Source organism: Pteropus medius, unplaced genomic scaffold (genome assembly GCF_902729225.1).
Source record: "Pteropus medius unplaced genomic scaffold, Ma_sr-lr_union100, whole genome shotgun sequence".
NCBI classification, from domain to species: Eukaryota; Metazoa; Chordata; class Mammalia; order Chiroptera; family Pteropodidae; genus Pteropus; species Pteropus medius.
This window is the reverse complement of record NW_024350927.1, coordinates 10,323,867-10,337,123: the sequence shown is the minus strand read 5'-3', so window position 1 is coordinate 10,337,123 and position 13,257 is coordinate 10,323,867. Positions and strand designations below refer to the sequence as shown.

At 64.5% G+C, this 13,257-nt stretch overlaps 2 protein-coding genes across 19 annotated transcripts in view; one reads left to right on the top strand and one right to left on the bottom strand.

The window, feature by feature from the left end:
• The window catches only part of ARHGEF16 (Rho guanine nucleotide exchange factor 16), a 25,315-nt gene extending 21,367 nt beyond the window's left edge, over positions 1–3,948 (top strand). Inside the window, exon 15 of the mRNA XM_039842039.1 lies at positions 3,782–3,948. Coding sequence (XP_039697973.1) covers positions 3,782–3,948 — 167 coding nt within the window. The remainder of the gene's footprint in view (positions 1–3,781) is intronic.
• MEGF6 (multiple EGF like domains 6) overlaps positions 2,540–13,257 on the bottom strand; it is an 87,181-nt gene continuing 76,463 nt past the window's right edge. For 5 of the 18 annotated variants that reach the window (XM_039842386.1, XM_039842398.1, XM_039842397.1 and 2 more), the window contains 17 exons: positions 12,489–12,617; positions 12,268–12,396; positions 11,836–11,964; positions 11,416–11,544; positions 10,991–11,119; positions 10,601–10,729; positions 10,345–10,473; positions 10,032–10,163; positions 9,790–9,918; positions 9,155–9,283; positions 7,969–8,097; positions 7,692–7,786; positions 7,378–7,506; positions 7,144–7,272; positions 6,513–6,641; positions 5,410–5,457; positions 2,540–5,158 (listed from right to left, as the gene is read on the bottom strand). In XM_039842386.1, the coding sequence (XP_039698320.1) occupies positions 5,036–5,158; positions 5,410–5,457; positions 6,513–6,641; positions 7,144–7,272; positions 7,378–7,506; positions 7,692–7,786; positions 7,969–8,097; positions 9,155–9,283; positions 9,790–9,918; positions 10,032–10,163; positions 10,345–10,473; positions 10,601–10,729; positions 10,991–11,119; positions 11,416–11,544; positions 11,836–11,964; positions 12,268–12,396; positions 12,489–12,617 (2,075 nt within the window). In that variant the 3' untranslated portion in view covers positions 2,540–5,035. Of the gene's footprint in view, positions 5,159–5,409; positions 5,458–6,512; positions 6,642–6,819; positions 7,033–7,143; positions 7,273–7,377; positions 7,517–7,691; positions 7,821–7,968; positions 8,098–9,154; positions 9,284–9,789; positions 9,919–10,031; positions 10,164–10,344; positions 10,491–10,600; positions 10,730–10,990; positions 11,120–11,415; positions 11,601–11,835; positions 11,965–12,267; positions 12,397–12,488; positions 12,618–13,257 lie in introns of those variants that run through there. The other 13 variants (XM_039842387.1, XM_039842390.1, XM_039842395.1 and 10 more) reach the window with 13 other exon arrangements.

Here is a 13,257-nt window from a genome sequence, read left to right as displayed (position 1 = left end):
AAGCAGGACCCTCCTGGGCCGCTTTGCCAGATGGGGGGTGGGGGAAGGGGCAAGGCCGGGCTCAGGGAGAGGTATGGTCTGGGGGGCTGGGGCACCAGGGGGGCAAGCTGGTGGCCCGCGCGTTGGCAGGTGTGTGTGTGCGTGCGCGTTAGGAGCTGGCGGGCAGTGTTCGTATGAGCCAGCTGCCCCGTAACCCGCCTGTTCTCAGCGCTCACCCCCAAGCTCCCAGGCGGGCAGGCCGCCCCTCCCCACATCCCCGCCAAGCGCAGTTCCAGTCAGTGGAGCAAAGTGGGTTTGGAAGCGCTGAGGCCTCGTCCCCAATGTCATGACCTGGGGCAGGGATGTGCCCTCCGGCCTGACTCGGTCTGTGTGGTTGAAGGCCCCTCTGCACCATCAACACCATAAACAAGGAGCAAGAATGCTTGGCCTGGAGGAAGGTCGTCCTGGACGCTGCCGGGAGGGGCATCCAGCTGGCGAGGACGGGACCCTTCCACGGGGGTCAAGCCAGCTGTGCGCCCCGTCCTGCTGCAGGTCGGGAAATGAAGGCCCAAAGATCCTTTGTCCACTGCTGGGGTCGCCGAGCTTGCAGGGGGGTGAGGCTTCCTAGGACAGCAGCTGAGCCAGCCCACCCACAGGGACCTCGTGCCTGGGGCACGTGCAGAGTGGCAGAAAGTGGGAGCTGGTCAGGGCCTTGCAACTGAACCCCTTCCCCAGAGCCGTCCTGGGCACCCCCGCCCATCCCTGGGGACGTGAAGCAAGGGCGTGAGGCGCACAAGTGGGCAGGCCTGCAGTCGGCACCCCCTCCACTCTGCGGCCACCTTACTGTGTGTCCGCATGTCCCTGAACCGTGGGTGTCCCTGGAAACTGGTGTCCTCCACCAGGCAAGGTGGTACGTGATTCTTGCTTCTCATCCACATGGGGTTTAGGATCTCTGTGCCACCCTGCACCCTCAGCTCCTGTTTCCGACCCCGTCAGAACGTTCCGGGCCCCCGGTTTGTCCTTCCTTCTGGGTGGCCCTGCCTCCCCCCTCTGCCGCCCCCTGGTGGCCGGAGGGGCCCTGAAGGGGCCAGTTCCTGGGGGCACATGCCTCGCAGGTCCTCCCGGAGCGGTCCCCCGCGTACCCAATCACAGAGCCTCTCGCTGAGCAAGCTGGGGCCCGACCTGCGGGGAGGCCGGCTGCAGAGGTAGGACGTCCCCCGGGCCGGGCCCTTCCAGGTCCCCTGAACTCCATGAAAGCCTCGCGCGCCCTTCTGCCAGACGCATCCGCGGTTCGCTGGTCGAGTTGCCACCTGGAGCGGTTCGCTGGTCGAGTCGCACCTGGAGCGGCATCTGACGGAGGTGTTTCCTAGCTGCTGCTGCTGGTGTTGAGGAACCGTGGGTCCGTGTGGGCCCTGCGCAGGTCACACGCCTGCGTGGCTTGATGGCCCGCCTCGCCGGGTTCTTACCGGTCATGCTGGCCCGCCTGCTGGCCCGTCCGGCTTTTCCACAGCGCCAGGATCAGCCCTGAAAACCACAGATTCTCACGCTTCTCGTTCTCATTGGACAGACTGGCCTGGGGCCTCCCGAGCTGTGCCTTGATCTTTAAGGACAGGTAGCTTGTTCCACAGTTTCTTGGGCCCTGCCCGGGTCCCGACCTGGTGGTCCAGCGTGAAGCAAGCGAAGCCCCGCCTCCCGGTGCATCCTAGTGGGGAAGGACCGCTGGAGGGAGACACAGACATCGCGCCAGGGCCACGCGGTCAGCCACGCACAGAGGATGGAGAGCAGGGCCCTGGCGTGCACGGAGCGGGCCAGGAAGGCCCCGGCGGCTTCGCGCGGACAGACGCGCCTCTGCTTTCTCCACTGAACCGCTGCAGGTTCCTGGCACATAGGCACTGCCGAGAAAGGCCTTCTGCAGCGTTTCCAAAGATGTATGTCCTACGGGACATTGAGCTCCATCCAGCACCCTTCCTCTGATTTCTCGTCTCACCCAAAGTGACGGTCTCTGACATCAAACTGGCTTGGGATTAGAATCAGGTCCAATTCCCGTTGGATCCAGTGGATGTTACTTTTTAAATACTTTTATTTGAGGAGCTAATATTTTACTGGGGATTTCTGCATACACATAACAGGTCTCTGCCCTCAACACATGGCCTCGTGAAATGCGTTGAGCCGTTTCCCGCTACTTATAGTTTCTTGGAATGACTTACGTTATTTCAAGTTCACGGTATTTTGAAAGTCTGCACGACCACCTGTACCAGCATCGTCCCAGCTGTTACTGGGCGAATGGCAAGGGAGGGGGAGCATTAATATACTATTTGCCTTTGCTTACGTTATTGGTTTATTTGAGGGTTTTATTTCTACCTACCAATCCTGGCGTTTTGTATTTTCCCAAAATCGTATCCATTTTTCTAAGCTTCTAAGGTTCCTGGTGCAGAGCTGTTCATATTTGTTTACGTCATACTCTTTATTGGGTCTGTAGTTAGTTCTCCCTCCTTCTGTATTTTTTCCCTTGCTCCATGTTTTAAAAAGTCAGGTCTTGCAAGAGTTGTTTTCCTTCAGATTAGTCTTCAAAAAATAAATTTTTATTTCGTTAAACGTTTCATTATTCTCCATTTGCTAAGTGTAACGTTTATTTAAATGCAAACGAGTACAAACATGAATATAATATATAAACGTAAGTATAAAAATATAGCTTGTCAAAGCTCGTGCAAACTTCATCAGTGTTCATGTCTTTTTGGTTAACCTATTGGTTTTTGTAAAGAGCACACTAAAGTCACCGGTTATAATTGTTTCTACCTGTTACACCGTCAGTGCGGTATGAATTTCCGAGCCTCTGTTACGTGCGTGTATGAGTACATACATTGATACAGTCACGCATGATGCTTTAAGCCTAAAATATTAGAACTCCTGCCTAAGCTTTCGTTCGGTTTACTTTCTATGCTCCTATTCCTACCCTTCCTGGTGTATCTTTTGTAGCGAACCGTTGAATATTTACCGTGGTCCAAGGCCTGTTTTGCGATCGTCTGTAACCACTCGCATCGGGATTTCTTCACGTTTTCTCCTTCTTGCCTTTTATTTTCCCTCCTTCCCTGACTTCCACTGCGGGGATGACCCTGAATCCTCCTCAGTCTTCTGGCCGGGGTGCACCTGTCTCATTCCACTCTGCCCGCACGTCTCTGTTCCACCAGCAGGGGCGTCATAGAGCACACTGCCCTCCCCTTCCCAGGCCGAGGTCTCAGAGGCCGGTTTCCATGAATGGCGATGTCTCGTTCACTAGGTTTCGGGGAAGTGTTCCTGTCACCCTCCTGGCTTCTTTCTCTTCTTGCCGGAGGGCTTCTTCTGAGCACGGTTTCAAGTCAGGTTTCCATGGTAATCCCCGGGGCCTTGGAGATTAAGGATAATGTGGGCTTTGCTTTTCGGTGATAGTTTACTAGGATATGAAATTCGAGTTGCGGGTTTTTTTCCCTTAACGTTTGAAAACAACATCGCTGTCTCCTTGCTTAGAGTGCATCTGTTACAATGTCCGATGTCACTCTGATTCCTGTCCTTCTTTTCGGGGCATTGTAGAATTTCTCTTTGCCACGGATAACGTGTTTTGGACTGTGGCTTTTCTGCTTGCTTTTGCACCCTGAGCCTTCTCGGTCTGCGATCACCCACCTTTCGATCTGAGAACTTCCTGTTCGCTGAGGCTTCACGGCAAGGATTTCCTCTTTTTCTACGATTCCAACTGGACGGATGTGAACGCTTCCCTACCCATTTCCATGAACGCTTCTTTTGCATTCTCTCTCTTTACACCTCCCAGCGGCCCCCTGGGAGAGCGTCCTGGGCTGGAAAACCTACTACCCAGCTGCGTCCCTGCCGCCCACCCACCGACTCCTCCAGCCTCTCCACGGCGGGTTCTTCCGTTGCCCCGACCGCTTCCCGGATGCTGACTGTACTGGCCTCGGAGCCTTGGCACACGGCTCATGAACTTGGGTTCCTCTGCTCGCTGCTGTTCACCAGTAGTCTGTTTAAGGGGACAGGGCTTTCTAGAACCCTCCTTATTTCGTCCCGTGAGGTCCTTTGCCCTTGGGGTATCAGCAAGCTGGGCTGGTGTTGGAGGGGAGGGAGGGTCATATAGCTCAGGCCCTAAGCGTCTGGTGTGACAGTCTGAGTCCAACCTCTCCACTGGTCACCCCACCCCGTCCCTGTGAGCTCTCCACCCCTCATCACTGTTTCTGCCCTTGGGGACAGGAGGGGCATGAGTAGGGGTGGGGCGCCCACGCTGCCGCCTCCCCTTGGGGCCATGTGCAGGCCCGGGGCCTCGGGGTGCCTCGCTGTTTAGCAGGTCTGCCCACCTCTTTCTGGGCGGCACCTGCCTGCCCCTCGGGCGCCGGAAACCAGGACAAACCCAGCTTTACTTGCTGGCACCCCAAGCCCCAGGAAGGAGCAGGAGCTAGGGGGCCGGGTGCCCGCGGGGCCTCCCTGGTCGTGGGGGGCGGGGGTCCTGTCCCAGCACATACATGCGGAGCACGCACAGAGCAGCAAACACACAGGCCTCAAGAGAGTGGCCACCTTTCTTAACTTCCTGGACTTCACGAGGTGCCGGAGTCCCCACCCAGACACCCTCTGGGCCCCCAAGTCCCGAGTCAGGTCTTCCAGAGGCGGGGCGGGGCACGGGCCGCCTTCCGGCACCCAGGGCAGCAGCGGCATGTGCAGCTGCACATAAATACCGTCACATAAATGTGGCTGGCGACACTTCTCGGTAAACAGGCCGAGCTGCAGTAGTCCCAGGGCCTAGCACCAAAGAACTTGCTCGGAGGGCAGGGGCCCCTCGCCTGCACCTGTGCGCACACCTGCCCGAGTCCCAACCCAGCGTGGCCGGAGGGGCAGAGCCTCCCAGCGCAGACGGCCAGTGCGGTCCGGCCTGTCCCCTCGCCTGGGCTGTGCAGAGCTGGACCCAGTGGGGTCTCCGTCCTCAAGGCCAGATGGTCCTTGCAGAGCAAGGGGCTGCGTGGCTGTCCACAGCCCTCAGAGGCAAGGTGGGGCGGGGGTCCTGGCCCACGAGCGTCCCTCCTCAGTCATCACCGAAGGCCCCGGGGCCCCGTGACGGCCCCCGGGAGGCGGGCCTCGGCAGGGCTGCCTCTGTGCTAGTGCTTCTCTGCCCTGCTGCGGAGTCCGGCTGCTGGCCTGTGAGGGACTGGGTGTGAGGGACAGCAGGGGCAAGGGTCAGCCCCAGGGTGGGGGGACTTCACGCTTCTCCTCCTGCCTTTAGGCTCCGGCCCCCCTCCCAGCTTCCGCCGGCCTCATCCCAAGGTCCACTTAGGGTCACCTGCTGCCCTGTGGGGCCCAGATTCTACAGACGCGCCTGAGCCACACGCCCCCACCCCCTGGCCTTAGTCTGCTGGTGACAGACCCATGACACCACCAAATGCCACCCAGCCCCCTTACCTGGGCTTGGGGTTGAGGACGGGATCTCGGGGAGCTGGAGGGGGCCACCTGAAGGTGAACAGACAGCACTTGTGGTAGTGGCCCTCCCGTGGGTGGGTGGCAGTGATGGGGGTCCCGGCCACAGGGGCCCGTACCCCTAAGCAAATGGTAGGGCCTCTCCCCCTCCCTGGATGGGAGCTCTCAGCCCTGCCTGGTCCAGACTGCACGGAGGGCTGGGAGGAGGGACTTTGGGCTGGATGGAGAGGGGCCTCACTACGGGCCAAGCGGGACCCCCTCCAGGTGGAGGCAGCGAGGCTCTGCCCATTGGCCTTCCCACGGGGCTTCAGGTAGGAGGCACCGCACCCCCAAACGTCTGCGCTGCTCAGGACAGCAGGGTCCCATGGTGCAGTACCACACCTGGCCACCAGGTGCCGCAATGGCCGGCAAGGTTGGCGCCACCTCCCCGGCCCACCCTGAGTGGGAGGAGTGGTCCCCCTGACGGCTCTGAACAGTTTGGGGTCAGGACTGCCTTGGTGAAGCTCAAAAAGATACATGCATAGACAACCTCAAGCCCGTTTGCGGTCCCCAAGCCGAGGGCCCATCTGGAATCTGCTCACAGCCCACTCCCCCGTCACCCCGTCTGTAGGGCCTTGACTCCAAGGTGGATTCCCACCTCCCTCCACAGGCAGAATCCTCTAAGTGCACACACATCCCTTCTGTACAGCGGGCTGGGCCTGGGGTAGCAGCCCAAGGGGCGTGGCTGACGGGAGGGACGGCACAGTCCCCGGGGAGGGGGGTCTGCACCTTCCTGCACCTTCCCCAGCCCTGCCTGCGGGTGCATGCAGGCACACAGTGGGTCACCCAGCCCTGCCCATGGGGTCAGGTCTGCATCTTGGGCCACCCCCGCCACTGCCTGGGGCTTCAGGCGGGCAGCACGCCCACCGTCCAGTGGCTCTAGGGTTACACTTTGCCCATCGGCAGCTATTCGGACACCCCGGCACCTCACTGAGATGGCGACATTCCCGCCACAAGCCTGGCCAAGCCAGCTCTGTGTGTGAGGAGGAGGGACAGGGACTCACCAGGGCCGGGGCTGGGGACATGGGCCCCCCAGGAGCCTGGCTCACCTTGCTGGCACGTGGGCCCCATGTAGCCATCCACACAGCGGCACTGCCCGGTGACGGGGTCACAGTCAGCCCCACCCGCGCAGTCACAGCGCAGGACACAGCCAGGCCCGAAGAAGCCCCCTGTGCAGTCTGCAGGACGGCGACGGCCACAGAGAAAGGCCCGAGTGTCGTCCCCGTCTGCCCCAGCCAGGGACCCCCGCCCTCCGGTCACCCTCTATGGGGGGTCATGCGGGAGCAAAACCCTCGAGCCTCAGTTTCCCTGGCCCTGTGAGCTCTCACAGGAGCAGATGTAGGACTGGGGACCTGCCTGGAGGGGGACGTGGTGGTCAGGGTGGCCCATGGACACGGCACAGGCCTGTCCCGTGTCGGTGGCTCAGGAAAGTCTCTTTCCCGCTTGACAGGGCCCTCTTCCGGTGACTGACCTCCACCCCGGGGACTCTGTGGGTGGCCTGGGGACAGCATGTGGCCCTGATAACCCAAGCAGGCGCTCCATGCTGGGACCCTCCGAGCGGCTGCTCCACTGCGGAGGGAAGGGAGGGGCAGACGGGGCGCCCAGCCCAGGGCACTGGGCAGCGGGGGCTCCACCAGCACGGACGGTGCTTGTCGCCCCCCCGTGGGACGCCAGACTCACCGAGCTCACAAGTGGCCCCCGTACGTCCCGGGGGGCAGAGGCAGTGGCCAGTGACGGGGTCACAGGGCACCCCACCCTCGCAGTCACACCGCTGATGGCAGCCGTCTCCGAAGGAGCCGGGCTCACAGCCTGGTGGGGACAGTGGGCTCAGCGTCCCCTCCTGTCCCACACCCAGGCCGGACAGGGCCAGGGCAGGGGGGTCGGGTGGGAGCACGTGGGATGTGGGGCACTCACCCCTCTCGCAGAACTGGCCGTGGAAGCCAGCGGGGCAGAGACACTGGCCGCTGACGGGGTGGCAGGGGGCTCCGTGCTGACACTCACACACCCCCTGGCAGCCAGCCCCGTGGAAGCCCGGGGGACAGGCTGAGGGAGACTGAGTTAGAGAGCCTGCCTCAGTTTACCCGAGCGAGCCCGAGGGACTGAGCTACCCCTGCTCCCACCCCGGGCCGGGCCCTGCGTCCCCTCCGCCTGCTCCAGCGTGAGCCCTCTGTGAGAGGGGCTCAGGCCTGCGCCACAGGCCCCCCCAAGAAGCAGACGCCATGACTCACAGTGCTCGCAGGCCTGGCCGTAGAAGCCGGGGCCACAGCGGCAGGCGCCCGTGGCGGGGTCGCAGGGGCCACGGTGGTGGCAGGCGCAGTCCAGGCTGCAGGCAGCACCGTAGCGCCCGGCGGGGCAGGCTGGGGACAGCCGCAGGTCAGCGTCCCGCTATGGAAGGGCAGGGCCACGAGGGCCGGCCCCGCGCGCACCAGCCCGACTCGGGCCGCTTGAGTGCCCACCCTCCAGGCCGCACAGGGATGCGGCCCCCGACCTGGCCAGCACACTCACACAGCTCACAGTGCAGCCCGGTCCAGCCCAGGCCGCAGGAGCAGCTGCCGTTGGCCGCGTGGCACAGGCCTCCGTTCCTGCAGGAGCACGTGTGCTCACAGCTCACGCCAAACCGGTTCCGAGGACAGCCTGCAGACAGAGGCCGGGCTCTGAGCTCTGGCCCGAGGCTGGACACGCCCCAGACACATCCCCACCAGGTCTGACATTCATTCAACAAACACTTCCCGAGCCCTCTCTGGGCCAGTCTCTGCCGCCTGGGCACACGTGTATCCAGGAGCGACACCTCCCGGGTCCCACCCATTCATCCACCCTCTCAGTCAGCAAAGGCCAGGCTGACTCAGGGGAAGGGGGCCAGGGCCCTCCAGGAGCTTCGAGAGCCTGCCGGGCCCGTGGGAGGAGTCGGGGAGCCTCCTGGGGTGGCGGCACTCTGCGAGGGCACACCCTCCAGGTGGAACGGCGCAGAGCCCCCGTTCGTCATCTGACTGGCCCGCGGCCACCATCGTTCCCTGGGAACGAGGACGTAGCCCAGCTGCAGCCAGGTGCCAGGGCTTCTGACCCTTCACTGCCAAGAGCCGAGGGCGAGGGGGTGTCACCAGCTCTTCTATGAGGACCAGAGGGTGGAAGGGACTCAGGCCTCCCAGGGACCCAAGCCAAGGTGCCGTGGGTGTGGCTGTGGGGACTGGCATGCCATCATGAGTGTGAGGCCCATGACTGTCCCCAGGGCCATCCCAGGCCTCCCTCCATCAGGGGTCCCCACCCCTGGGCCCAGCGGAAGGGGCCTGAAGGACCCTGTTCCAAGGGCACATCGGCCAGGAGGCCAGCTCTGCCCTCAGAAGAAACAGCTGCCTGACCCCTCCTGCTGCGGGGCTGGAGGGGCTCTGGGTCAGACCCTGCTCGGCCCTCACTGGCCACAGGGATGTGGACCAGTCACTTGATGGCCAGCATCAGGGGCCACGGTCGAGGCAAGGAAGGCAAAGGTGGTGTTGGGTGGCCTGCTGACCGGAGCAAGGCGCTCACTTCTTATCCGGCGGGACACTTGTGGGCGGGGTGGGTGGGTCGACAGGGAGGGAGGTGTGGATGCACATGCCACGCCCCCACGCCACTGCTCCACCCCATCGCCCCCGCCTGGTGGCTGATGGGAGGGACGCCTGGAAGTGCCCAGGGCGGCAGGCGGGCGAGCACTCACCGTGCTCGCAGTGGACGCCGGTCCTCCCCGGGGGACAGGTGCATGTGCCGGTTCCGGGGTCACAGGCTGCCCCTTGCCCACACCTGCACACGTGGGCACAGCTGGGGCCAAAGCGGCCCTGCGGACAGGCTGCCAAGAGGAAATGGGAGGGTGGCCATCCCTGGCAGGACCCATTCCCTCTGCCGTGTCGGGACGAGGCGGGACGGGAGGAGTCCCTGGTGCCCGGCCCCAGGGCGGAGACTGCCTGCTCCCTGGCTGCCTGCAACTCTGGCGTCTCCCCTCCCCGCAGACTCTGCGGGGGGCCAGGCCTGCTCTGCAGCAACAGTGACTCACTGGGGCCCCCGCCCCGGCCCTGTCAGCCCAGCCGGCACCCCAGACAGGTGGAAAGTCCCCGCATGACTCAGGGAAAGGTCCTGCTCTCAGCAGGATGCCTGCTGGCCTCTGCACAGCGGCACACCCACCCCACAGGACCGAGGAGGGGGCGCAGCACACAGCCGGAGGACCTGGCCTGCGGGACATCCCAGCTCAGCCCAGCCCGGGGCCAGCGGGCAGGCTAGGGGCGGGTGGTCAGGGGAGTCCTCCTGACAGACCAGGGGGCGCAGGAGGGAGCCGCCCGCCCTCACCCGGCCACTCACTGAGGCTGCAGTCAGGCCCCAGGAACCCCGCGGGGCAGTGGCAGGCTCCGGTGGCAGCATCACAGGAGGCCCCGTTGAGACATCGGCACGGCTGCTCACAACCAAGCCCAAAGCGCCCCGGTGGGCACCCTGCAGGGAACGGGCGGCTGTATGGGGCTGGGTCCCCCCAGCACAGGGCCCCGGCATCTCCCCCTCGCCCCTGGCCCGAGGACGGCCAGGCGGGCGGCCCAGGCAGCACTCACGTTGCTGGCAGCCGGGGCCATGGTAGCCGGCAGCGCACGTGCAGGCGCCTGAGGCAGGGTGACAGGCCTGGTTCCCGCCGGCACATCGGCATTTCTGCCCACAGCTCTCCCCGAAGGTGCCGGGCGGGCAGGCTGGGGTGCAAGCGGAGAGGTCGATCCCAGCCCAGGCCGGGCACAGGCGACGCCCTCGAGTCACCCCGGGGCCCTCTTGGCTGAGGCACAGCTCAGGGGGACGTGTGGTCTGAGCTTCAGGCCTCGTCAGGAGGGGCTGAGCCGCCCGCGGGCCCGGGGCCCACCCAGCTCAGTCACCTACCCTGCTCACAGCCAGGCCCGGTGAAGCCTGGCAGACAGCGACAGTCCCCGGTGACGTGGTGACAGGCGGCACCTGGTGGGCACTGGCAGCGCTGGGCACAGGCCTCTCCGAACCAGCCGTGCGGGCAGGCTGCGGGTAGGCGGGGGCTGGGGTGGGGGCCCTCGGGCCAGCGCAGGCCCGGAGCACTCATGGGGTGAGGGACCCGCCTCCACCCAGGCAGTGGGGCCCCCGGGTGCTGGCGGAGCTGGGGGCTCACCACTGTCACACCGCGAACCCCTCCATCCCGGGGGGCAGAGACAGGCTCCGGTGACAGGGTGGCAGGTGGCTCCTCGCCGGCAGGCACAGCGCCCCTCACAGTGGTCCCCAAAGGTGCCCTCGGGGCAGGCTGCAGGACGAGACGGGGGGAAGGCCATGTCTCTCCAGGGACTGGGCGGGGGCCAACGTACCCCGGCCTACTCTAGGCAGCTTCTGGCTGAGACCCTCCTGCAGGGGACCCTGGGCGGCTCAGACAGCACCCCGCCACCTACGTGCCAACCGACCACCGTGCTGAGGCTCCCACATCCTGGCGAGGGGTGCAGCCCGCCTCCTTCTGGCTCAGTGGGGCCTCTGGGCCTCCCTGCACCAGTCCCCAGCTCATCCCACTCACGGCTCTGACACTTGTCCCCGGTCCGGCCGGCTGGGCAGAGGCAGCGGCCTGTGTGCCGGTCACAGAGGCCGCCGTGGAGGCATCTGCAGCTGTGCTGGCAGCCGGCTCCAAAGTGCCCCGGGAGGCACTCTGCAGGGGTGGGAACAGGGTGAGGGTCCCATTTCCTGGGGCGGGACCCAGGAGACTCCTGCCCTACCCATGCTTCCTGCACCCAGAGCCTCGGACCCCACGTCCTTGGGAAGGAGAGGTGGAGGCTCTGGTCACGCTGCAGGTCCGAGGCCACACTGCAGGACAATGCTCCCCCCAACCGGGGAGCCGTCTCCGGCCACAGAGGGAGAGGGCTGGACCAGGCCCACTGGGCTGCCGGCCTGGCGCCCACAGACCCCCAGCCTCCCCCTTCTCTCCTCTGCCTGCTCAGCGCTCACCCTTCTCACAGGCCAGGCCGGTCCAGCCCTCTGGGCAGGTGCAGCGGCCCGAGACAGGGTCGCAGGTGCCCCCGTGCTGGCAGATGCAGGAAAGCTGGCAGTTCTCGCCGTGCAGGCCCTCGGGGCAGGCTGGGAGACCGGGAGGGCGGCGAGGTGCAGCACCCGCCCGCCGGGCCCGCAGGGGCCTGGAGCCCCCATGGGGAGGGTCAGCGCAAAGACCAGCATCGGACCTGGCTCGGAGACCTCACCCAGGGTGACCTGCCCCAGGCCACCCGGGCCCACCAGCCCCGCCGTCCTGGGCATATGCACCACCTCCCCGGGCCCCAGCTCTCCCCTTGGGCGAGTCCTACGTCCACTCCGCATCCCAGGGGACCCAGTGAGGGGCGCGCACACCTCAGCTGGGACATGGGCGTGGCTTACCCTGCAGGCAGCTGGGGCCTGTCCAGCCAGGGCCGCAGCGACACTGTCCAAGGACCGGGTCACAGGAGGCCCCATGGAAGCAGGTGCAGACCTGGCTGCAGTTGTCCCCATAGGTGAGGGCTGGGCAGGCTGCAGGGGAGAGGGCGGTCAGGGGTCAGGGAGACGGACCCTGGGAGGGGCTGCAGCAGACTGAGGCCACTGGGCGGGTCCGCTAGGGCCCCAGGGACTATGTGGTTACTCTGTTCCTCCCTCTGGCCTGGACGTCACTCAGGGTGGCCACGAATAGGGACCAACACACTGGCCCTCGTTGGCAAAGCAGCATTCCCGGGGTGGCCACCAGCGGCTTCGGACAGCCAGGCCGGGGCCTCAGGGCCAGTCTGGCAGTGAGCAGACCCCTCTTGCATCACCCATGGCCGAGGGAGCCTCACGCACCCTCGGCACAGCGGGGGCCGCGGCGGCCGGCAGGACACAGGCAGGCACCGCTCACGGCGTCACAGGGCACCCCGGCGGCACAGTCACAGGCACTGCGGCAGTCCAGTCCAAAGAAGCCGGCCGGGCAGGCTGCAGGAGCGGGGTGGTGATGGAGAGACGCTGGGTCACAGGACTCTGCCCACGGTCCCTGCCACCCTGGCCCAGCCCCTGCCCCAGCTCACCATGCTCACAGAAGGTCCCCCTCCAGCCGGCCGGGCAGGTGCAGGCTCCGCTGACATGGTCACAAGCCGCCCCGTGCTCACACTGGCACCGCTGCCCACAGCCCAGCCCAAAGCGGCCCTGGGGACAGCCTGAGACACACAGCCCCAGCCACTGTCAGCGGGGGGGCCTTGTACCTGACCCAGTCCTGCCCGGCTCTGCCAACCCAGCTGGACAGAGACTCCGGCCGGGGCTGGCTCCCCGCCCCAGGGGTGCTGGGCTCACCCACATGCCTCTGCCTCACCCCCACAGCTGGAAACCAGGCCCCAGGAGAGGCAGGCACCCCAGATGTGACATGTGTGCATGTGTCATGTGTGCATGAGTGTGTGTCATGTGTGCACGAGCATGTGCATTACATGTGCATGTGTGTCGTGTGCATGCATGTGTGGCGCATGTGCATGAGCTGTGCATCACATGTGCATGGATGTGCATGTGTATCAAGTGTGTGAGCACATCATGTGTGTCATGTCACATCACATGTGTGTTGTGTGTGCATGGGTGTCACATGTGCATGAATGTGCACGTCATGTGTGCACATGTGTATGAGCATGCGCATCACATGCGCATCGCATGTGCATGTGTCATGTGTGCATGTGTGTCACGTGTGCGTGAATGTGCATGCGTGCATCACATGTGCACGAGTGTGCCTCATGTGTGCATCATGTGTGCATGAGCATGTGCATCATGTGTGCATGAGTGCGCATCGTGTGTGCATGAGCGTGTGCATCGTGT